General features: G+C 45.1%; 1 protein-coding gene across 2 annotated transcripts in view; it reads left to right on the top strand.

Annotated features, from left to right (window-relative positions):
• Window positions 1-530: 530 nt before the first annotated feature.
• Window positions 531-24,566, top strand: part of LOC115459000 (ubiquitin-conjugating enzyme E2 variant 1) — an 83,533-nt gene continuing 59,497 nt past the window's right edge. The window contains exons 1-2 of one of the 2 annotated variants that reach the window (XM_030188861.1): window positions 531-742; window positions 1,134-1,253. In XM_030188861.1, coding sequence (XP_030044721.1) covers window positions 676-742; window positions 1,134-1,253 — 187 coding nt within the window. In that variant the 5' untranslated portion in view covers window positions 531-675. The remainder of the gene's footprint in view (window positions 743-1,133; window positions 1,254-24,566) is intronic. The other variant, XM_030188864.1, reaches the window with a different exon arrangement.

Below are 24,566 nucleotides of genomic sequence, written 5' to 3'. Positions count from 1 at the left end.
CAGCTTCCCTTCGCGTACAAACCTCGCTTGAGAAATTTAAGAAAGACTTATCTGTTCAACGATGCATACCATTAAACATCTTTCAGCTGGCACCTTGGAAAACTCTCGAAGATAGTATGTGTTTCCCCTCATGTTTTTACCCTCCTCCCCCATCCCCATCTGTCCTATTTAATATTGTAGTTCTACCCCTTCTCCTTCAAATCATGTCTAACTATCTACCTTTTTACTGTTTTGCTTCTTGCCTTTCTCTCTTTTAGATTGTAAGCCGGGCCACAAGGTCTCCCATAGGGCGGGATAGTAAATAACTAATAAACTTGAAACTTGATATAAATGTAGTGGTTAGAATACTATGCTACAACTCAGGACATCAGGAGTCTCCTCTTCATGAGCTGTGAACATGTTTTCTCTTCCTTCAGTTTTTCTTATCACTCGGAGCAGCCATGTACTGGCAGGTCGCTTGCATCAGAACTGGCTGTATCTAAGACCCATCTTGGAGTCGCTCTGTGCTAGCAGCCTGTTAAATTCACTTCGGATGAAAATTTGTCTGTTCCATAGCTTTTGTTGTTTCAGCTATAAATGCCTTCATGTGACTGGGATTGCCAACAAAAGACCTCATTTATCGCAACGCACTTTGCCTGTGCTGTTTACCCTCCCTGACGAATACAAGAAGCTTTGATGACTGACAGCTTATTTTGTAAAAAGCAATTAAAGCAACCCTCTATAAATCAGGATTTCTCTTGTGGTATATATTCAATCCGACTTTTTTTCACTCGCAAATGGATTTGTATGACTGCCCACGTTCCCCCTCAAAGCTTTTTGTCACTTGCTGTTGTGGCCCAGTCTTTCTAGCTGTACTGTTGCCTGGATAACAACTGAATGTAGAATCACTTTACATATACTGGAATGCATTGTAAAGGAGAAACGTGCACACAGTCCAAGAGCTATAAAAAATTGCAAGGAAGAGAGTTTAAGGAAGGGTCTGACTCAAATACAGAGTCTTGGACATGGACTGCAGTTTTTTGTAGCTATTTGATTAAACGGCTTAACTAGCGAGGGGAGTTTTACTGTGTTCTTTGATCACCTATGATAGTGTGTAAAATGCTAATTTTTTTTTTCTTTTCCTTCATTTCCAGGAAAGAGGTTGCAGGAATGGATTTCTGTCATTCTGTGCTTCTTTTTGATATTCTTCAACTTCTGTGGCCTGATTCTGTATTCAAGGTTGGAACATATCATGACGATCATGGTTGGAGTGTGTAAGTGAAAAGCCCCTCTTCTTATGTTAGATATATAGTGAGCAGGGCCATGTGGTATCTGGATTGTTGCTGTCTCTGGACATAGGCTTGTAGAAATAATCTGTCATCTACAAAACCCCAAAAAGAATATGATCACCAACAAAAATGACCTCTTATGCATGTGTACCATCATTTCACTGTGGGTAGGACCCAATTCAGACTTTTGGTTAGTGGGATAATGCCCACTGAGGTATAGAGCCCTCTTGTAATCTGGGGATTTTCAGAAATAGGCTATTTACACTGATGCTTTGGATTAGAGGTGGGGCACATATTAAGATTGTAAAGAGGTTTTGTGTTGTTCAGAGGAATTAATATTGGGTTATAGAGTTTTTCCTGTTGACAGTGAATCAGGGGCGTAGCCACAGGTGGGCCTGGACGGGCCCAGGCCCAGCCACTTTTGCTCCAGGCCCGCCCAGCCTCTTCTGCCCGCTCTCCCCGTCTGCGTGGTCTGCTCACTTTTATTGTCCTGAAGCGCCGTTCTCCCTCCAGCACCGGCGATTCCCATAGCCAGCCTTCTGCCAGCGCACGTCGTCGGGGCCCCTTCTCAGACACGTCCCGCCTACTCTGCAACTTCCTGTTTTTCACAAAGGTGGGACACAGGAAGTTGCAGAGTAGGCGGGACGTGCCTGAGAAGAGGCCCCGACGCGCGCTCTGGCAGAAGGCTGGCTATGAGAATCGCCGGTGCTGGAGGGAGACCGGCGCTTCAGGTCAGTAAAAATGACCACAACTGACCCTGTGCAGGGGCTGTCGCGGGGGGGGGGAGATGGTAGCGGGTGGAGAGGAAATGCGAGGCCTGTGCCCACCCAGTCCACCTCCAGGCCCATCTAAAAATTAAACTCTGGCTACGCTACTGCAGTGAATCCCATAAAAAGATGTAAAACACTACTGAAGAGTAATCCAATTCATACGTCAAAAAAGGGCATTTATATAAACTAAAGTGGAAAAACCGAAACCTAGTATATTCTGAGAATTTTGAATAGTAGATGAACTTTCTATTGTTTATTCACCACACCCCCACCCCTGGCGCTAGGTCAAAAATATTTGCCATGTAGCAGGCCAAGCATTTACTTGGAACCTTAAAATGGAACAATGTTCCTATAAACAAAACCTTAAAGTTTTCCATTTAGCTTTTGTAGTCTCAAATAAGAGAAGGTCAGAGAAAAAAGCTTGACTCCATATATAGTTGAGTTTGAAACAAAATTTAGAATGCTGAAGCTCATTTACTGATGAGTTTTGGGATCTGTGATCATTGAACTTGGAAGTCTTCTACTGGTTACTATTTAAGGTACGTTGTTTGATCTGTCATGCCTTAAATGGAGATTTTTGTCTAGTCCAGGAAGAAATTTAGTGCAAATCCTGAAGAAAAAGTAGTAGAGCCTGCTGAACACAATTCAACTGGGCTAGTAGAAAAACTTCATTCCAGTCTCCACCGCCAGCACCAATATGACCTGATTTTAACTTACTCATTTTCACAGAAACAAAGACACCGATGAATCTACAGATATATTACAAATGTCACCTAATCCAGATTTATATAGGCAAACATTTAGCATTCATTTACATCAAAATCTCACCTTAAACTCTCTTAATCGAAGGGACTAAAATGGTACATCCCAGTGCACGACTGAGGCTTCCAAAATGGCCATTGGGATGTACCATCACCTCTTGAAACAGCTTCAGTGAAACACAGAGAATCTCTGTCAGGAGCTTTTGGATTATTTCTTCCTCTTCTGTTGATTTTTGGTGGCTTTTTCAAAGATAAGTGCGTTTAAAATTTGCATACGAAACATTTAAGCCTGTTTTGATTAACGAAAAGGGAGGCAGCATTGTGACACTGTTGAAATATTGGTACGTTAAATGGAGGGGTTTTTTTTTTTCTGACCAATGATAATTATGAGCCAACATAAGCCAGTTTACCCTGCATGTGTTAAGAGCTCTTTTTGTGACTGGTTTTCTTTTTTTTTTTTCTCTCCCCTTGTTTTTTCTTTTGCTTCTTTTGGATTTTTTATTGCTTTTTCAAATACCAAATTCAGACTTCATAATGTCTTTGTAGTAGACAGTGGTTATTTTTTTTTCTTGACGTTTACAAAGGCGCGCTATAGGCGTGTTAGCATTTTTAATGCGTGTTAAACGCTAACGCGCCTATAGGAATGTATTGGCGTACTACTGTGTAGCGTGCCTTAACTTTATAGGCATGTTAAAAACGCTATCGCACCTTAGTAAACATACCCCTCGGTGTCTGTTATCTTTACCCATTAATAATTGTGTTGCCAAGTTTGTGGTTCCCCTAATTTTTTCTATTTTATTTGTTCATTCTGGCCAGGTGGTTGGTATTATGTAACTGCACCACTATTTTTCTTTTTCCTTCACACATGGAATTTTTATCGATAAAGGTTCCACAGTGTATTCTGAATTCTTCTGTGTGGGTTAGGGCAATGTTTTAGACTTGGACACAGACCAGGGATTTATTTATCTCATGCTGCTTGAGAATCGATAAACAGTGACAGTCTCAGCCATAGTGATTGAAAATAATGGTTTTCTGGTCATTGTTTAATCTGAAAACTTTCCTTATCACTGGAAAGCAACAACAAGGTGGGGTGGGGAGGGACCAAGAAAAAAAAACTGCCTTGAGCTTCATTAGACAAGTGATCAACACATTTGATAACTAAATACATAAATAGTGAAAACAAATATTTTAAAAAAAAATTTTGATTAAGGAGATGGCAACCCGTTCTTCTACCATCACTAAAGCTCAAAATTAGAGGTTCATTGCATTAACCATGCCACAAAGTGAAGCCTTTAGGGCATGGCTAATCCAATGAACCTCTATTGAATAAGGCTTAGTTGCATTCTGCGAAAGGATCTTCCTTATATTATAACTAGTAAAAAAAGGCCCGTTTCTGACACAAATGAAACGGGCGCTAGCAAGGTGTGCCTCTGAGTGTGGATGTTTGAGAGAGTGTGTGTGAGAGTGACTGTGTGAGAGAGCGAGAGACAGAGTGAATGTGTGTGTGTGTGAGAGAGCGAGAGACAGAGTGAATGTGTGTGTGTGTGTGTGAGAGAGCGAGAGACAGAGTGAATGTGCGAGTGTGTGTGTGTGAGACTGACTGTGTGAGAGAGCGAGAGACAGAGTGAATGTGTGAGTGTGTGTGTGTGAGACTGACTGTGTGAGAGAGCGAGAGACAGAGTGAATGTGCGAGTGTGTGTGAGACTGTGTGTCTGAGAATGAGAGTGTGTGTGTGTGAGAGAGACTGAGAGTGTGTCCCCCACTCCCAGCTTCAGGGTGGTTGGCTCCCCTACCTCCAGCTGTCATGGTCGTGCCCCCCCTTCCTTCCTTCCTTCCTTCCTTCCTTCCTCCCTCCCTCCCATTGCCACGGTCAGGCAGGCTCCCACGTTCAGGCTGGCTGGCTTGCTTGCTACCTGCCTCCCTCCCTCCCAGTCTCCGACGTTCAGGCTGTCTGCCTGCCTGCCTCCCTCCCTCCCTCGCACGTTGTTCCAGGTTCGCTCCGTGACTCGCTGTCACCCTGTGTCTTATGTAGTTCGCGACGGTTTTTTGTGTTTCGGGACGCTCTGTTTATGTTTGTTGGTCCGCCTCCGCGCCTGTGCCTTGTGTGTTTCGGCACTCGAGAGGCTGCTGCCTCCCTCCTTACGTCGCACGTTGTGGCTGGCTTTGTCCGTGAAACGGTGATACCGTATATTTTGTGTGTGGGGGGGGAGGTTTCGGGACGCTGGTTTTGTTTTTGTTGCTTCACCTCCGCGCCGGTGCCTTGTCCGGTTCGCCCCCCCCCCCCCGAGTGTCAGTGCTCCGCCCTCAACGTCATCACGTTGTGACGCGAGGGCGGGGCGGGCAAACCGGATATCTATGCAGCCTCAAGTTTCCGGCTGAGGCTTCATTAGAACGTTGGAGGTGTGTTTTTATATATAGAGATGTGCTGCCTCATTTTGTTAGATTGGTTGTCAAAAAAGGTCCAGTGTTTTCCTGGATTGTGGGACTGTAATTCAGAAGGAACATCAGTATTAAAACTGAACAGAAAAGCATTCACAGTACTTGGTAGTATGTAAGCACTGTACGTCTGAACACCTCATTCCTTGTTTTCCCATGAAGTATCGGTAACAGGAAATGATTCTTTGTTTTCCTGTAGAGCCTGTGGGTGTGTACAAAGCAACTTAATATGTTGCTTCACTGTAGCACAGTTTTAGATTCAAGGGCACTTGAAACCTGAAGGAAACTTGAAATACATTCCTTACCAGAGCTGCCTTTGTAATAAGTACACAGAGCTCTGGGCGTGGATCCTTTTTAATGAGGTAGCAAAATAAATATTCCTTGGGAGCCCTTGCTAATACCATTGAATTTACATGCTGGTTGCTCAGATACCCAGGTGACTTCAACTGTATTCCCTTTAGTATCTGTGAAAAACAAAATGTATACTTTTTTTTTTTTAATTTCAAATGGATACGTTGGGAAACATTAAAAGTAGAAGATCCTTCATGACTTTTTTTTTACCAGATGTTTTGAATGCAACATGTTGTTTCCATAAAGTATCTAGCATTTTATTTTAACAAATTTGACAGTGTGGAAAGCACACTTTATTGAAATGTATTAACTGCCTTTATGAAGAGATTCACTCAAGGTGGTGTACAACAGATACAGCTTAACATAAAACTTGCAATTTTGTTATCAACATAACAATAGTAAAATGACCAAATATAAACATAATTAATGAGGTAAACTTAGAGCTGGCAAATTGAAACCAAGTAATGGGACTAACGTGAGATAGTATCAGAAATATGCACATTTAACAGCACTGTAGAACAACCATATAACAGAAATATGATGTCAGTACAATTCAAACCACTGAATTTAACAGTGAACAGTAATGTGTGGATGGAGATGCAGTGGTTAAAATTGAGTTTTCAGTAAGAGAATTGGGTGCCACTATATTTCCCTTAAACCACTGGCTTGCTGGTATTGGACAGGTTGCTTTACCATCCTGTGCCTCACTAATTCATGCACCATTTTGGAAATATTTTTGAAGAGCATAATTGGAATGAAAGTTGGTATATCAAAACAGTGAGCAACCAAACTGAATCTTTGCTATTGGAGGCTTTTCAAATTACTTTCTTCTGACATGCACCAAACTGTTACATAATTCCCTGGGGTGTACCTACCTCTCACCAGGTGGTGTCTCACCTCCACCCCTCTCATGCACACTCCCCTTTTTCCTTCTCCTAGCCATGGAATTCTATAGAGAGCAACTACTACTACTACTTAGCATTTCTATAGCGCTGCCAGGGTTACGCAGCGCTGTACAAGTTTAAACACGGGGAGGGACAGTCCCTGCTCAAGAGAGCTTACAATCTAACGGTAATAGACTGCGCAGTCAGTGTAGGTAACAGGAATGGGGAAGGTGGTTAGGCGCCAAAAGCAAGGGAGAAGAGATGGGCCTTGAGTAAGGACTTGAAGATGGGCAGGGAGGGCGCATGGCGTATGGGCTCAGGAAGTCTGTTCCAGGCATAAGGTGCTGCGAGGCAGAAGGGGCGGAGTCTGGAGTTAGCGGTGGTGGAGAAGGGTACAGATAGGAGTGATTTGTCCTGAGAGCGGAGGTTACGGGTGGGAACATACGGGGAGAGGAGGGTAGAGAGGTAATGGGGGGCAGCAGATTGAGTGCACTTGAAGGTCAATAGAAGAAGCTTGAACTGTATACGGTAGTGGATTGGGAGCCAGTGAAGCGACTTAAGGAGGGGGGTGATATGAGAGTATCGGTTCACGCGGTAGATAAGACGTGCGGCGGAATTTTGGACAGATTGAAGGGGGGATAGGTGGCTAAGCGGGAGGCCAGCGAGGAGAAGGTTGCAATAGTCAAGACGAGAGGTAACGAGTGAGTGGACGAGGGTGCGGGTGGTCTGTTCAGAGAGGAAGGGGCGAATTTTGCTAATATTATAGAGGAAGAAGCGACAGGTCTTAGCTGTCTGTTGGATATGGGCAGAGAAGGAGAGGGAGGAATCGAAGATGACTCCGAGATTGCGTGCTGAAGAGACGGGGAGGATGAGGGTGTTGTCAACAGAGACGGAAAGTGGGGGAAGAGGAGAAGAGGGTTTGGGTGGAAAGATAAGGAGCTCAGTCTTTGCCATGTTCAGTTTCAGATGCCGGTTGGACATCCAGGCAGCGATGTCGGAAAGGCAGGCTGAAACTTTGGCCTGGGTTTCAACTGTGATGTCGGGAGTGGAGAGGTAAAGCTGGGTGTCATCGGCATAGAGATGGTACTGGAAACCATGACATGAGATCAACGAGCCAAGGGAAGAGGTGTATATCGAGAAGAGAAGCGGTCCAAGGACAGATCCTTGGGGAACCCCAACAGAGAGCGGGATGGGGGTGGAAGAGGAGCCATTAGAAGATACTCTGAAGGTGCGTTGGGAAAGATACGAGGAGAACCAGGAGAGGACGGAGCCCTGGAACCCAAATGAGGACAGTGTGTCAAGAAGTAAATTATGATTGACGGTGTCAAAGGCGGCGGATAGGTCGAGGAGGATGAGGATGGAGTAATGGCCTTTGGATTTGGCGAGGAACAGGTCATTGCAGACTTTAGAGAGTGCTGTTTCTGTCGAGTGTAGTGGGCGAAAGCCAGATTGAAGCGGGTCGAGGACAGCCTGAGAGGAGAGGAAGTCAAAGCAACGGCTGTGGACAGCACGCTCAAGTAATTTGGAGAGGAAGGGTAGAAGAGAAATGGGGCGGTAGTTGGAGGGACAGGTGGGGTCAAGTGATGGTTTTTTGAGAAGTGGTGTGACTACTGCGTGCTTGAAGGTGTCAGGGACAGTAGCAGTGGAGAGAGAGAGGTTGAGGATGTGACAGATCGAGGGGATAACTGTAGGAGAGATGTTGGTAAGCAGATTGGTGGGAATGGGATCCGAGGAACAGGTGGTGCACTTGGAGGAAGAAAGAAGGCGAGCAGTTTCCTCTTCGGTGATCTCAGGGAAGGAGGAAAAGGAGGCCGGGTTAGGTTGGTTGAGGGAGTGGGTTAAGAAGTCACAGGGAGGAGAAGGCTTGGAAGTGAATTCAAGGTTGATCTTCTGCACTTTATCGCGGAAGTGGTCAGCTAGTGATTGAGGAGAGAGTGAGGGAGGGGTGGGAGCGGAGGGTACTTTAAGTAGGGAGTTGAGAGTGGCAAAGAGGCGACGAGGGTTGGAGCCAAGAGAATTGGTTAATTGAGAATAATATTCCTGTTTGGCAAGGAATAGGGAGGATTGGAAGGAGGATAGCATGAATTTGTAATGGGTGAAGTCTGATAGGGTGCGAGATTTCCTCCAGAGTCGTTCAGCAGATCGGGTGCAGGAGCGAAGGTAACGGATGCAGGGGGTTAACCAGGGCTGCGGATTAGTGCGCTTAGTGGGGCGAGAGACAGATGGTGCTAGGGTATCCAGAGCGGTGGAGAGAGTTTCATTGTAGGTAGAGACAGCCGTGTCGACAGATTCAGAAGACGAGATGGAAGGGAAGAGATTGGAGATGTGGGAGGATAGGGTAGGGGGGTCGACAGCTTGGAGATTCCTGAAAGGCGTGGTTATAGTTGGGCGAGGTTGAGGGGGAGGGTGATGAAGTGTGAGGGTAATTAGGTGATGATCTGAGATAGGAAGGACTGAGGTGCAGAAATTGGAAGGTGAGCAGGAAGAGACGAGAACGAGGTCGAGACAATGGCCATCACGGTGAGTAGGGGTGGTAGAGCATAGTCGGAGGTTAAAGGAGGATATCAGAGTAAGGAATTTAGAAGCGTAGGCATTGGATGGGTTGTCAACGTGAATGTTAAAATCACCAAGAATGAGGGAAGGAGATGCGGGATCAAGAAAGACGGTGAGCCAAGCGTCGAAGTCAGTAAGGAATGAAGAGAGGGGTTTGTCAGGGGGGCGGTAGATGACTGCAACTCTGAGTGGTAATGGATGGAATAGCCGGATGGAGTGAGCTTCGAAGGACGAGAAGCAGTGAGACTGCGGTAGGAGGAGGGGTTGGAAACTACAGGAGGGTGAGAGAAGTAGCCCGACGCCTCCACCGCGGCCATCTGGGCGGGGAGTGTGGGAGAAGAGATAGCCTCCATGACAGAGGGCCGCGACTGAGGCAGAGTCGTCAGGGGAGAGCCAGGTTTCAGTTAGGGCGAGCAGTTGGAGGGAACGAGAGATGAAGAGATCGTGGGTGAAGGGCAGTTTGTTGCCGATCGAGTGGGCATTCCACAAGGCACATGAGAAGGGGAGGGAAGAGGGGGGGAGGAGGGGAATAGGGACGAGGTTGGAGACATCACGGAAGCGTTTGAATGGAAAGGAGGAGGACAGGTGGGGGGGGCCTGGATTAGGGTTAATGTCTCCCGCGGATAGCAGGAGGAGGAGCAAGAGAGTGCGGAGGAGGGTGGGGGAGGTCGGGCGACGAAGGCGACGAAGACGGGGTGCACATAGGAGGAATGGTGAAGGGTTAATGGTAGGAAGGAGATGTTGGAGATTAAGGGCTAGGAAGGAGGAGGGGGACAGGAGAGATGGTGAGGTGGTGAGGGATGCCGTAGCGGGCAGGATGGGAGGGAACACAGGAGGGCAATGGGTTCCAGCGGTAGACAGCGGTAAGGGGAGGGGAAAAAGATTAGGAAGGGACAGGGCAAGGAAGAAGATGTGGACAGGGGCCATAAGTAGTGGTTACAGTGTGACAGGTGTAAGTGTAGTGACAGAGCGAAGAGCCGGAGGCTTGGAATTGGTGGGATTGATGTACTGGAGAGTGGGTAAGTGCGTGGCTGGCAGGTTAGGAGGCAGGCAAGTGTGGCAGTGGCTGCAAGCTTGTAGGCGGGGTGAAGCAGGCTGGTGCGGATGGACAGGAACGAGCAGGGAGAGGCAGGTGGGCTGGAACAAGCAGTGAGGCAGGTAGGTTGACAAGTTAGCAGGTCAGCAGGTAAATCAGTGGGAGACAGGTTAGCGGGCGGGTTGGGGCATGCTGGTGCCGATGGATAGGAATGAGCAGGGAGACGCTGGAGAGCAGGTAAGTTAAGGGCTGACAAGTTAGCAGGCGGGCTGGAGCATACTGATGCAGGAGGACAGGAGTGAGCAGGGAGAAACTGGAGAGCAGGTATGTCAATGGCTGGTGAGTTAGCGGGCTAGTAAGCTAGTAGGCAAGTAAGTCAATGGCTGACAAGCTAGCAGGTTGGCTGGAGCAGCTGGTGCGGATGAATAGGAACGAGCATGGAGAAGCTGGAGCAGGCAGTCTGGAGCAGATGGACTGAGACAGGCAGGGAGAAGCTGGTTCAGGTGGATTGGAACACGCTGGAGCAGATGAGCTGGAGCAGGCAGGCTGGAGCAGGTACTGGAATAAGTAGGGAGAAGCTGGTTCAGGCGGACTGGAACACGCTGGAGCAGATGTGCTGGAGTAGGTAGGCTGAAGCAAGCAAGGAGAAGCTGGAACAGTCGGACTGGAATGCTGGAGCAGGTGTACCGGAGCAAGTAGGCTGAAGCAAGCAAAGAGAAGCTGGAACAGTCGGACTGGAATGCTGGAGCAAACAGGGAAGCTGGATCGGTGGACTGGAACAAGCTGGGATTGGAGCAGGTGTATCGGAGCAAGTAGGCTGAAGCAGATGGGCTGGAACAAGAAGGGAGAAGCTGGAACGCTGGAGCAAACAGGGAAGCTGGATTGGTGGACTGGAACAAGATGGGATCATGCAGACTGGAACGAGCTTGGAGCAGGCGGACTGGAACACACTAGAGCGTTTGGACTGGAACAAGCAGGCTGGAGTAGATGGACTGGAACAAACAAGGGGGACGCTGGATCGGCGAACTGGAACAGGATGGGCTCAGGCGGACTGGAACAAGCTGGGAAACTGGAGGGCCGGAACAATCTGGGGTCAGGCGGACCGGATCGGAACAAGCCAAGCTGGGATCAGGCGGACTGGAACACGGTAGACCGGCTGGATTGCAGCAAGCAGGGGGGAGCTGGATCAGCGGACTGGAAGAAGCTGGAACCGTCAGACTGTAGCAGGCAAGCGGAGAGAGGCAGGTTCGGGTGGACCAGGGAAAGCTGGAGTAGCTGGGGTGTTCTCAGAGCAACCGAGCAACTGAGCTGGGCTGCCCTCAATCAGCAAACGAGTTTTGCTGGAGCGTTAATACTTCCTCCTGATGCAGGGAGATTTGCTGATCCGTGGTGCCTGTGGTGCCTGTGGACTGCTTCGTTGTGCACCGACAGCCCAGTGTGGAAGCACTCTGTTCCTCTTCCACAAGGACAAGTATCTCTCTCTCTCACCATCCCAGCCAGTTCCAGCATCTCCATCTCTTTCTTTCTTTCCCTCCCTGCACATACATAATTGCAAAATTACCTGGGATGTAATTGTACGTAGGTTAAAAGAAATGGCGGTTAGCTTAGCAGAGTTTAAAAAGGAGTTAGTTTCTTAAAGGACAAGTCCATAAACCACTACTAAATGGACTTGGGAAAAATCCACAATTCCAGGAATAACATGTATAGAATGTTTGTACGTTTGAGAACCGCGCCAGGTGCCCTTGGCCTGGATTGGCCGCTGTCGTGGACAGGATGCTGGGCTCGATGGACCCTTGGTCTTTTCCCAGTGTGGCACTATTTATGTACTTATGGCTATCTGTCTGCATCCATAGCCATCTGGCCAGATTTATTTATTTTTATTTATATAATCTTCTAGTAATCCATATCAAACATGCACCACAATTTTACCCTAATGAGATACTCAGTTCAAAGGAGCCTTCCGGTTCTATAATCTGCTGTTCATCTAACACTTAAAAAGGATTTGGACATTAGAATATATGGAGTTTCCATTTCACAGGGACTGTTGCAGAGGCTACTGTGAGCAGAAACAGGCAGTTACCGCAAGGTGCACAAGACCTAAAGGGGTGCACGTGAGTGGTAATGAGGTGGATTTTAACACATGCACAATGTGAGAAATTCGCCCCCAGGTCTGAGGCAGCATATCAGTGTTGGTCAAGAGGATTATTGCCAGATTATACAGCCTAGCTAGAAGATTGCTAGGCTGTATAGAGAGAGGTGTGACCAGCAGAAGAAAAGAGGTTTTAATACCCCTGTATAAGAAGTTGGTGAGGCCCCACCTGGAGTATTGTGTTCAATTTTGGAGGCCGTATCTTGCGAAGGATGTTAAAAAAAAATGGAAGCGATGCAAAGAAAAGCTACGAGAATGGTATGGGATTTGCGTTGCAAGACGTATGAGGAGAGACTTGTTGACCTGAACATGTATACCCTGGAGGAAAGGAGAAACAGGGGTGATATGATACAGACATTCAAATATTTGAAAGGTATTAATCCGCAAACGAACCTTTTCCGGAGATGGGAAGGCGGTAGAACTAGAGGACATGAAATGAGATTGAAGGGGGGCAGACTCAAGAAAAATGTCAGGAAGTATTTTTTCACGGAGAGAGTGGTGGATGCTTGGAATGCCCTCCCTGCATTCCAGTGGTGGAGAGGAAAACGGTAACGGAATTCAAACATGCTTGGGATAAACATGAAAGTATCCCCAGAAGCTTAGCCAGTGGCGGGAGGCAGGGCTGGTGGTTAGGAGGTGGGTATAGTGCTGGGCAGTGATTAGAAATCCTGAATGTGTGATACCTGAAAAAAAAAAAAACAGCAACAGAAAGAGCAGGAAGCTGCTTTTGTACTGTAATGTCTTTTTTTGTTCTGCATCAGCAGTCTACAGCTGCACTCAATAGCATAAAATAATTGAGCTTTAACATAATAACAAAAGAAGCAATTTGAAATCAGAGACTAATTGTTTTTCAATAGGATTTAGCACAGTACATCCCCAGATTATTTGTATTTGAATTTAAATCGCTTTTCGGCCAAATGCAAATAATTTATTTGGAGCTGAATCAAATTGAATATGCATGTTTGGTACAGCCCTAATCAGCACATGTATTTAATCTGCAGAAATGTTTCTGAAATGTGTGTAAAAATATTTGTGGAATGCTTGCCTACTCAACACCAGACAATTGTCTAAAGGTTAAGAAATAAGTGGGACCAACCAAGACCCAGTGCTAGTGTGCAGGAGACTTACAAAGCCAAAATATGCACATCTCAAACCCAAGTGCAATCAAATGGCAAAGGGGGCGTGGTCTGGGTGTGTTTTGGGCGGGATAAGGGCTTGACAAGTACAGACATTTATTCCCTATTTTGGAAGGGGACTAAATATATGTCCTTAAAGATCGACGTCAGGATTTATACTTGCTACTGAGCAAGTTTAGGATTTGGTAAACAGCTGCTGTTGAGCAGCACTCCTTGGAGGGATTGGGGCGTTGCCCCCTTAATCCCCTAGCGCTGTGATTGGCTCAGAGACTTCCAGGTCTCTCAGCTGAGTGAAGCACGGCCAAAAAAAGACGTTTTTTTATTATTGAGGAGGTGAATGACGGCGAAAACGGATGGCTTTTCTCGATGGCTGGCCTCAACTGCACTTTTGTTTTTATTATTGCGGCGGGGGGGGGGGGGCGGCAGAATGACTTTTATAGCGGTTTTTTATCAGTTTTCAATCCCGCGCAGCCCCAATGAGAGGTACAGACCTCTCGTTAGAGTTTCCAGCGTTAAGGCAATCGGAAAAGCTTAGTGCATCTCATTACAATAGGGTTTCTACACAATTTGCTCATCAGCATTCCGTTTTCATTAGCTGCTACCGCCGTCGTAAAATGGCTTTTAGTGCATGCCAGGGTTTACTACTTGCTCGTTAATGGCTCGTTAGGTTTAGTGCATCTGGCCCTAAGTGTTTCTATGAAGTTTTCACAGTCCCTTCTCTTTAAGTTGAAGAGTACTTGTTTTACATTATTGTTTTTATTATTTAGATGTTCTGTTTTAGTGTTGAGTTGCATATTTTAAAGATGTTTTTGAAGGAGTTCCTTTTACTTGCTTCATGTTTATATTTTACTTTTATGGTCAGTGTCTTGAGTGTTCTCTGTAACTTTATATTTGCAGTAACTATTGCCCCTGACACAGCCTGTAATTCTGGCGAAACGTGGCCATGTCGGGCACTGTTTGTTGAACTCCAGGAAGCTTTTAATTTAATAATAGACTGTGATCTTTACAAGGTCTGCCTTTTGGTTTTATCTAGCATATTTCAAGGCCAATTCTGTCCTCCCCAAGGTATCAAGAAAAAAGGAAGGAAAAAATTAAAAATATGTGTTTTTTGTTTTTCTATTACAAAGAGCATTGATAATTTTTAGTTCCAGGATAGCCTGTAGCTTGTAATGAGGGGTGGTGGTGTTGCAATAACTCTGATCTGGTGTAAGGTATCTCCAACCCTCACCCCTGTAACTTGTAGGCTGAATCCTATGTTAAAGTCAAGGTCCAGCTTTTAGAAAATCCAAAATATGTAAATTGTCACTTGCGACACAACATAACCAAAGACTGCAACGGACATTACCTGACTCTTCTTCCCCCTTTCCCTCTCTAAGTTCCCCCCAATTGTTTCCTACCATACATATACCTCATTCTACCACAATATCACTTTGTATTCATTCATACCATGTATTTGTTCAAACCGTAATCGGCTAACACCGTTAACGGTTATATGTAAGCCACATTGAGCCTGCAAAAGGTGGGAAAATGTGGGATACAAATGTAACAAAAATAATAATAATAATAAAAAAACTAGAGCTTCTGTAGGCAGGTGGTTGATGATAAATATTCAATGTGTGACTGGTGGAAAACCAGACCTGTGGATGGTCCTTGACAGGTCAAAGTTTGAAACCCCTGCACTAATATTTAAAGAGTGGTAGGTATATCTTTTTTTTTTTTTTTTTGCCAGAAGTAGAAAGATGCAGTATTTGCAGCTGGAAGTGCTCCATGAAGCTCAGTAATATAAAATGCTAGTAAAAAAGGCCCGTTTCTCACACAATTGAAACAGGCGCTATCAAGGTTTTCCTCGGAGTGTGTATGTTTGAGAGAGTATGTGTGAGAGTGACTGTGTGTGAGAGAGAGAGTGAATGTGCGAGTGTGTGAGAGAGAGTGAGTGAGTCTGGGTGCGAGTGTGTCTGTGAGAGAGAGTGTGTGCAAGTGCGTATGTGAAAAACAGTGTGAGAGAGAGAGAGTGTGTTTCACACAGATACAGTGTGTGCGAGAGAGTGTGTGTGAGACACAGACTCTCTGTGAGACTGAGTGTATGAGACCAAGAGAGTGTGTGAGTGACTGTGTGACACATAGAGAGTGAATGTGATACAGTGTGAGACACAGTGTGTGAGAGTGAGAGAGAGAAAGACACCGACTGTGAGAGAGAGAGTGTGTGTGTGTGACAGAGATACCTCCCCCCTCCCCTCTCTGGTGTCAGGCCCCCCCTCCCTCCCTCTGGTGTCTGAGCATTACTGTGCAGGACGCTGAGCTCTGGCTGTGCTTCAAGGAACTGACCAATCCTATTTAATAGAATGCACCTCCAACATTCTGAAGCCGAGAAACCTCGTGTGGTTGGTCACTTCTGCTTGTGATGAACCCGGAAGTACGCGATGTCAATTCAGGAGATGGATACAGAGAGCAGGAATGCCTCAGCCATGCAGTCAGGTTCAGAATGTTGGAGGTGCGTTTTATTATATAGGATAACAAACAGCAGAGAGGAACAGAACTGATTCTTCAGCTCCATGTGCTGCGGCGGTTAAGAAGGCGAACAGAATGTTGAGTATTATTAGAAAAGAGATGGAAAACAAACATGAGGATGATTATAATGCCGTTATATTGCTCCATGGTGCGACCCCACCTGGAGTATTGTGTTCAGTTCTGGTCGCCTCATCTCAAAAAAGATATAAATCGGAGAAAGTTTTTCTTTACTCAGCGCGTAGTTAGACTCTGGAATTCATTGCCGTAGTGCTGGGCTTGATGGACCTTTGGTTTTTTTTCCCAGCGTGGCATTGCTTACGTACTTGTGATTCAAGCTCTTTGCCCTTTTGCAGTTTTCTGGTACAAGCCAATCCTCCGGTAGCACAGTTCCAGGACTTGCTGATAAGACAGCCAGTGCACTGATAATAGTATTTAAACAGCATTAAATGATAAAGACCTAGTGTTTGGTTTCTATGCAAATAAAGATAGTGTGAAAATATGTTTGTAATCTGCTTGAAAGGGTGCAATAAAGCAATAGAAATGCCAGGTCTGTCTAGGGTGTATTTTATTTTCTTCCTTGTTGTTGAGCTATGGGTTGTACATACATAATTTATGGAGATCTAACATATTACTACTACTACTATTTAGCATTTCTATAGCGCTACAAGGCATACGCAGCGCTGCACAAACATAGAAGAAAGACAGTCCCTGCTCAAAGAGCTTACAATCTAATAGACAAAAAATAAATAAAGTAAGCAAATCAATTAATGTGAACGGGAAGGAAGAGAGGAGGGTAGGTGGAGGCGAGTGGTTACAAGTGGTTACGAGTCAAAAGCAATGTTAAAGAGGTGGGCTTTCAGTCTAGATTTAAAGTTGGCCAAGGAAGGGGCAAGACGTAGGGGCTCAGGAAGTTTATTCCAGGCGTAGGGTGCAGCGAGACAGAAGGCGCGAAGTCTGGAGTTGGCAGTAGTGGTGAAGGGAACAGATAAGAAGGATTTATCCATGGAGCGGAGTGCACAGGAAGGGGTGTAGGGAAGGACGAGTGTGGAGAGATACTGGGGAGCAGCAGAGTGAGTACATTTATAGGTTAGTAGAAGAAGTTTGAACAGGATGCGAAAACGGATAGGGAGCCAGTGAAGGGTCTTGAGGAGAGGGGTAGTATGAGTAAAGCGACCCTGGCGGAAGACGAGACGGGCAGCAGAGTTTTGAACCGACTGGAGAGGGGAGAGGTGACTAAGTGGGAGGCCAGCAAGAAGCAGATTGCAGTAGTCTAAACGAGAGGTGACAAGGGTGTGGATGAGGGTTTTGGTAGAGTGTTCGGAAAGAAAGGGGCGGATTTTACAGATGTTGTAAAGAAAGAAACGACAGGTCTTGGCAATCTGCTAGATGTGAGCAGAGAAGGAGAGAGAAGAGTCAAAGATGACCCCAAGGTTTCGAGCTGAGGAGACAGGGAGAATGAGAGAGCCATCCACAGAAATAGAAAACGGGGGGAGCGGGGAGGTGGGTTTGGGGGGGGAAAATGAGAAGCTCGGTTTTGGTCATATTTAATTTCAGGTGGCATTGAGACATCCAGACAGCAATGTCAGACAAGCACGCTGAAACTTTTTCAGATGACTTTTTTTGAGGACATATTAGTAGGGATTTTTTAAAAATCATTTGTAGGGTTTATTCTTCCCAGGCCTGAGGATTTAGAGATGGATGCCTTATCTGTGAACATCTCCACCCAGGCTTGGATTGGTGGCAGGGCGTGTCCATGTGGACGCTAGTACTCGCTATTGTGAAGTCCTGAAGGGAGCATTAATCAAGGAGGTTTGATTGACCGGAGATGGTGTCACATGACAAGGCTGAAGCCGTGTACACCCAAGGAGGTTTAATTGCTTCCCTACGCAGTCTCCGCCATCTTGATACACTCAAAATATATTACTTTGTATGGCAGCAAGCTCCGCCTACTGGCTTTAGGCCAGATAATGGGCCAAGCACGCTTCCGCCGTCTCCTGTCAATTAAACCTCCTTGGCATTAACATTGGTGCGTAAAGAAGACACTGAGCTTTTCACATAGCTCCACACAACTTGTTTTGAGAGAGAGCATTCATTTCCTTCTGTGGATCTTTCCATTTGACCTTAAAAATGCTACAGGTTCTATAAAGGAACTGGTGGGAAATCCTCATATATTTTAAGCCTACTTATGCAACCTTTCACCCTTTACTGTCTTACCAGAGTAAGGTAGACAGGATTGTTACCCTAGAACTGTGTGAGGTGGCTGTTTTTCTGAAGAAATCATATGACTAATGTCAGAGGAATTTAAGTTCAAATGAAAGGATCCTCAGAAGAAAATTAATGCTCTCTCTCTAAACAGGCTGCTGGGTGGAACTATGGGAAAAGCTCAGTAAATAGAGGTATAAAATTCATATTTGTTGTTTTTAATATCCACCAGTGCTTGAGTAGAGAGGTGTGGTAGCCGTGTTAGTCCACTCTTAAAGGTTATCAATAGAAATCAAACAAAATAAAACATGGAAAAGAAAATAAGATGATACCTTTTTTATTGGACATAACTTAATACATTTCTTGATTAGCTTTCGAAGGTTGCCCTTCTTCCTCAGATCGGAAATAAGCAAATGTGGTAGCAGATAGTATATATGAGAGAAACATCAAAGCATTACTTTGACAGTCTGACAGAGTGGGAGGGTTGGGGTATGCTTGATAAATCTGAAAATATTTGACCCTGCCTGCAATAGATTGGTTACACTTAAGATAGCATGGCATGTAGAAGAGATGAGGGAGCATGCCAGGTAATCTGATTAGTTAACTATCTTATGGTAATTTATATGATGTGTGCTAGTATTAAGGCAAAAATATATCACCTCACTAATGCTTGCAGACACAAGTCTCCATTCTGGGTCTCTGGATGGTGTAATTGTCACTTTGCTCTTCAGCTAGAACAACAGCCTATGTGTGTTGCTATTTTACCTTGGATTGGTAGTATTTTGTTGTTGTTGTTTGACCTTTTATATCTTTAAAATATCAGTCCTGACTGCATTTTGCATGGGATGCAGAGGGAACAGCCCTTTCTGCACGTACATCCCGTTCACTAGTCATTCTGAATCTTAACGATGCTGAAACTTCCTGCTACATGACAGTCCCACCTAGTAACAGAAGAGAACTAATGATAAAGTAAAGCTCTTGTGTATAGCTAAATATTTTTAATGGCATTTTCTGGCAGCAAGCCACCCAACTAAAAATATTGTACAAGGACTTTTGTTAGTAACCCTGTTCTCTATGTAAAAGACTGAGGGCTATATTCAATAAAGGACAAACACAACTTTTCCCTATTGGTTGTTTTGTTTTGGGGGTGGGGGGGGAGGTTCATGGCGGTAGTTTTGTTTGGGGTTTTTTTTTTTTTTTTTTTTTTTTTTCTTTTGAATGGGCCTTTTTCATCTGACAAAACTTGTTTGGGTTTTTTTTTTTGTTTTGTTTTGTTTTGTTTTTCTTTTGAATGGGCCTTTTTCATCTGACAAAACTTGTTTTTGGTTTTTTTTTTCTGGTGGCTCTAGCTCCCTTCCTTTAAAATACTTACATCCTTCAAGAAGAGCACCCGTATGTACTCTCACACAACTCCTTCACGTGGGCTGTAACCTTCATAATCACGCATTTCAATCTGTTTTGGGTGCCCTCCGTTGCCTTATCAGCACATGTTGTAATCTCATGAAATGATCCCTAGGGCCACATACAGAGGTGCTGCCATTAGACCCTGCACCAGGAGTTCTTAATCCAGTCCTCGGGACACACCAAGCCAGTCTGATTTTTAGGTTATTCACAATGAATGTGCATGAGAGAGATTTGCTTACAATGGAGGCAGTACATGCAAATTTATCTCATACATATTCATTGCAGGTATCCTGAAAACCCTGATTGGCTCGGTGTGTCCTGAGGTTGAGTGCCCATGCCCTATACTGATACTGCTGTCCGATTCAGCAGTGCAGTATCTTATCTAAAGTAAAAGCAAAATGTCCATTTCACAGCATACATTCTATATCCTGCTTTCATGTGATCTTCGTATGGCCATCTCCACTGATAGCTGGTTGCTGCTGGATGCAATGCACAGTCAATGTTCTCTTTTGCTGCCTGGATGTGAAAAAGTGTTTTTCTCCTGTTGCTGATGGACGACTGACATTTTATAATCAGATTTGGAAGAAGTGGCTTTATAGAAGAGTTCATTTCTTTTATAGGACAATCCTTGTCTTTTTGAGAAATGCGGTATTTTATACTGACCCTGTTTTTTCAGGAGTAGAGGTCCAAAGGAATCAAGATTTCACTTAAAAACAAACAAAAAAAACAAAACAAAAAAAACCATACATAGCCAAGCTTAAAAAGGGTATTTAAAAAGCAATTTTTTATTTAAGAAAATGCGATAGGACTGGATAAATTATCTCTTGAACGTTTGCTGCTACTCCATCATGATGTTGAACGTGTCATAAAGCTGCAGGGAAGGGGGCGCAAAAAGAAAATATTCTTCCCTTGAAAGGATGGGGGACACCAGCAGCTTCCTGCAGAGGTGTTGCTAAAGCTGTGAGAATTCAAACATGCACATGAGGAAAAGGATTGTAGTAGCATAGCAAGAGGGAGAAAGATTGCAGATCAAGTCCTTTTTGCAAGGCTGTTATTTATTCGCAGAAGAAGAGGCGCTGATATGTGCATTTTTAAAAAATATTTGTTCTGACATGCATACAAGAAGCTGCTCTTGTGTGCATGCGTCTGGCAGGCTCCCCCTGATTTGCACACAAGTACTGCACACATAAAATTTACATACACTTAGCTTGCTGCATGCCACGGTATTACGCTCATGGTAAAAACCAGACAGCTGCACAAGGCTTTACCCAGGGCTCTCTGCATTGGTCTCTGAATGAGTGCTACCTCACAAGGCCCTGTTCAGGTTTTCCTGTAGGTATAAATGGTTGAATGGCTGTTTGAGATTGTGGTGGTTATGTTTTTCTTTGACAAAAATGTGCGTTATCATAACCACATCGGTAGGGAGAGTCAGGTTTAAGTAGGCAGACATTTTGATACCCCCTCCCTTAGTATCTTTTGGAAAACTGAAGAGAAAAACATAGTGTGTACCAGGTGGAAACCTATTAAAGGCCTGAGCACAGCACTGAAAGCTTATAAGGTTTGCAGATCCCGCCCCCCCCCCCCCCCCCACCAGATACATTTTAGTGTTGAAGTAAGTTGCCCCTTCCCCAGTCATGAGATTGGCTGTGCAAATAACTTTCTGAAGCCCCTTTGCCAATGCACCCCACTGTACCAACAGGTGCAGTAGTTGGTGAATATTTTGAAGATTTCTAGCAGGAATTTAAGTTTTTATTCATTCTCCATACTCCTTCATGTGTTCCCTGTCTGATGTGTCAGGCCATGTTGCATCCCCTCCAATGCAAGGACCTGGTACTGCCGCAGCAGCCTGTGTCTGAGAGTTGGCTCTATTCTAAACTTCTAAGTGTCTCTCACTCTATTTGTGGAGGCGGGGATAGTGCTGGGCAGACTTAATGGTCTGTGCCAGAGCCGGTGGTTTGGAGGCGGGGATAGTGCTGGGCAGATACGGTCTGTGCCAGAACCGGTGGTGGGGGCGGGGATAGTACTGGGCAGACTTATACGGTCTGTGCCCTGAAAAAGACAGGTACAAAAAGGCACATGTGAGTTTATCTTGTTGGGCAGACTGGATGGACCGTGCAGGTCTTCTTCTGCCGTCATATACTATATGTTACAGTAGGATGCAGTTCCCGTGGGCTTCATGCAGTAATGCCTTTTAGACCATCAGGCTTAGCAGTTCATCAGTGGTGGCTGACTATAAGAAAATCTAGGTGAATGTGAGATCCCAGATTGGAAACAGTATTTTTTTTCTTTGCTTTGGAATTAAAAATTAAAAAAAAAAGATGCAGTACAAAGGTGTTTTTCAATAGTAAAAATGACTGCTGTGCTGATGTGGTTGAGCAGTGCCAAGCTGAGCTCAATACTGCTGACAGACGCATGCTTTATGTGCTGCCTGGAAAAGGGAAATGGGGAGTGATCAAATAAAAGCAGGCCCTTTGCACTTTTTATGACTGTTGTTAGCACAGGTACGCTCTTGTCCTTCACTAACTTTTATCTAACCAGCTCTGTGCTCAGGCATAACTACCTCACCTATAATATCTGTGTAAAAATGTGATGATAACCCATAATCCACTGAACACTTCGCCAACCCAACCAGTTAAGACAATTTACCTTCTATACTCACCCACCTTACTTTCTTCTATACCCTTACATTTCTTTACCCTCACTTAAGCTTAATACATCACTAATGATATCTAATATCCTTTAATGTTAATGTCATAACAAGACTATGTAAGCCACATTGAGCCTGCAAATAGGTGGGAAAATGTGGGATACAAATGCAATAAATAAATGGTCTTATCCCTGCAGGATGGAATTGTCCTCCTGAGGCAGACAAATGACCGTTACCCCCCTCACTCCAGCCGTACAGCACTGTGCTTCTTGATGAACTATAATGGCTTCATCTGCTTGATGACAAGGAAGGGAAAATTAGGTTCTTACCTTGGTAATTTTCTTTCCTTTAGTCATAGCAGATGAAGCCATGAGCCCTCCCTGTATGATTGTCTGTATGCTGTGAATCTGTTTTTCAGGTTCTGTTCTAATTTCCTGAAGTTCCTTCCTTGGGAGAAAGTTGGAAAACAATCTTCAGGATTCATGTTCAGTTTAAATTTAGGAGGATGTGTTCATTCCCTCCAGTGTGTTGGGAGGATGTGTGATTCCCTCCAGGAGGCGCGTGTGTTCCCCTCCAGTTCTATAAATAGGAGGATGAGTTCATTCCCTCCAGTGTGTTGGGAGGATGTGTGATTCCCTCCAGGAGGCGCGTGTGTTCCCCTCCACTTATACAATAAGGAGGATGAGTTTATTCCCTCCAGGAGGATGTGCATTCCCTCCTTTATGAGTTCATGCCCTTGTGATGGGCCATCGTTCGCTGTGAGGAAAGCTCTTGTGATTCCCATTGCGGTTTGCCATACTGCTTTGGAAGCTTCAAGTACTGAAGAGGCAGTGGAGCTGGCTGGCCGGGAGGGCACTGTGGGGGTTTGGGTGCTCTCTATCTCCCCCTGCTGGTTGATGGACATGACCCATACGTAATGGCTTCATCTGCTATGACTAAAGGAAAGAAAATTACCAAGGTAAGAACCTAATTTTCCCATATTTGGAGTGCTCAGCACTCCAAGACGCCCACAAAGCTGGCTCCCATAGGTTGGGTGATGAACGTAGGATTACAGTCTTGCTCCCTTTAGGATCGTTTATAACATGCCAGAGGACCTGCAGAGGTTTTTTGCCTTCTCTTTTCCGTAAGCTTTTTCTTATCGGGTTTCTTTATGCTCCAGGCTGGTTGTCTCTTTAAAGTTGAAGAAACAGATGGAAAGATGCAGGTTATCACCGGACTAAAAGGGCAGGAAAACTAAGAAAAGCAGAGTAGCAGGTGTTGGTGAGGTGTAAATGTCAAGTGTTAGGGCAGAGATAAAATCCTAATTGTAAAACAGTTTATAGTCTATCATCTGACTTTTTAAAACCACATATCAGTGTAATTTGGCACCCTGAAAATGCTGATGAACTTTGGGTAAACCTTTCATGTTTTCCTTTGGGATAGCGTGTGCTGTCACTGCAGGGCTTGGAATCTCTTAATAAGCAGAAGGATCCTGAATAGCTCATATCAGGAAATGGATCCGGGGAAGACGGGGCCCCGAGCTAATGCTATTCAGAACTGAGAAAGCACAGTGGGGACTTCATCCTCACTGAATAAGAAGGGATTAACCAAAGCAAGTACTGAAGATGAAGATTGGTGAAAGATATCAGAGACCCCGCATTATAGAATAACGGTAGTATTTGCAAAGAGGGCTTTGAGATAGGTAATGATCAGCTATCCAGTGCTGCAGCTCCCTGCCCTGGACAGTGGATTTGTTAGAGGACAAATGTCCGCAAAGCAGCTGTACCTAAACTGGAGGTATTATGGACAGTTAAACCGGTTTCATAAGATATGGGACAAATATAAAAGTTGGAGAATACAAGCAGGAATTGACTTGGATGCCCCACAATTAGTGGTACCAGCAATGTGAAAACTATGATTACTTAAGGACTATCTGTTGAAAGACCCGTGGGATAAACATAAAGGAATTCTGTTCCAAGGAAATGGATCCTCAGAAGCTTAGCTGAGATTAGGTGGCAGAGCCGGTGGGGGGAGGCGGGGCTGGTGGTTGGGAGGCGGGGATATTGCTGGGCAGACTTATACGGTCTGTGCCAGAGCCAGTGGTGGGAGGCGGGGCTGGTGGTTGGGAGGCGGGGATAGTGCTGGGCAGACTTATACGGTCTGTGCCCTGAAAATGGCAGATACAAATCAAGGTAAGGTATACACAAAAAGTAGCACACATGAGTTTATCTTGTTGGGCAGACTGGATGGACCATGCAGGTCTTTTTCTGCCGTCATCTACTATGTTACTATGTTATGTTATATGTGTGAAAGAGGGGTGGAAGGGGGGAGGTGTCGGAAAGAAGACTTTCCTGTTATGCATGGAGGCCCTGATGCTGAAAACTCTGACACTTTATGGAACAGTGCCGTGCTAAAAGCTTCCTAATGCTCAACACTAATAGTAGGCAAATCATCTGTGCTCTGTTGGCATTGAGCATTAGTT

This window comes from Microcaecilia unicolor, unplaced genomic scaffold (genome assembly GCF_901765095.1).
Source record: "Microcaecilia unicolor unplaced genomic scaffold, aMicUni1.1, whole genome shotgun sequence".
In the NCBI taxonomy this organism is placed as follows: Eukaryota; Metazoa; Chordata; class Amphibia; order Gymnophiona; family Siphonopidae; genus Microcaecilia; species Microcaecilia unicolor.
This window is presented reverse-complemented; position numbering and strand designations above follow the sequence as displayed.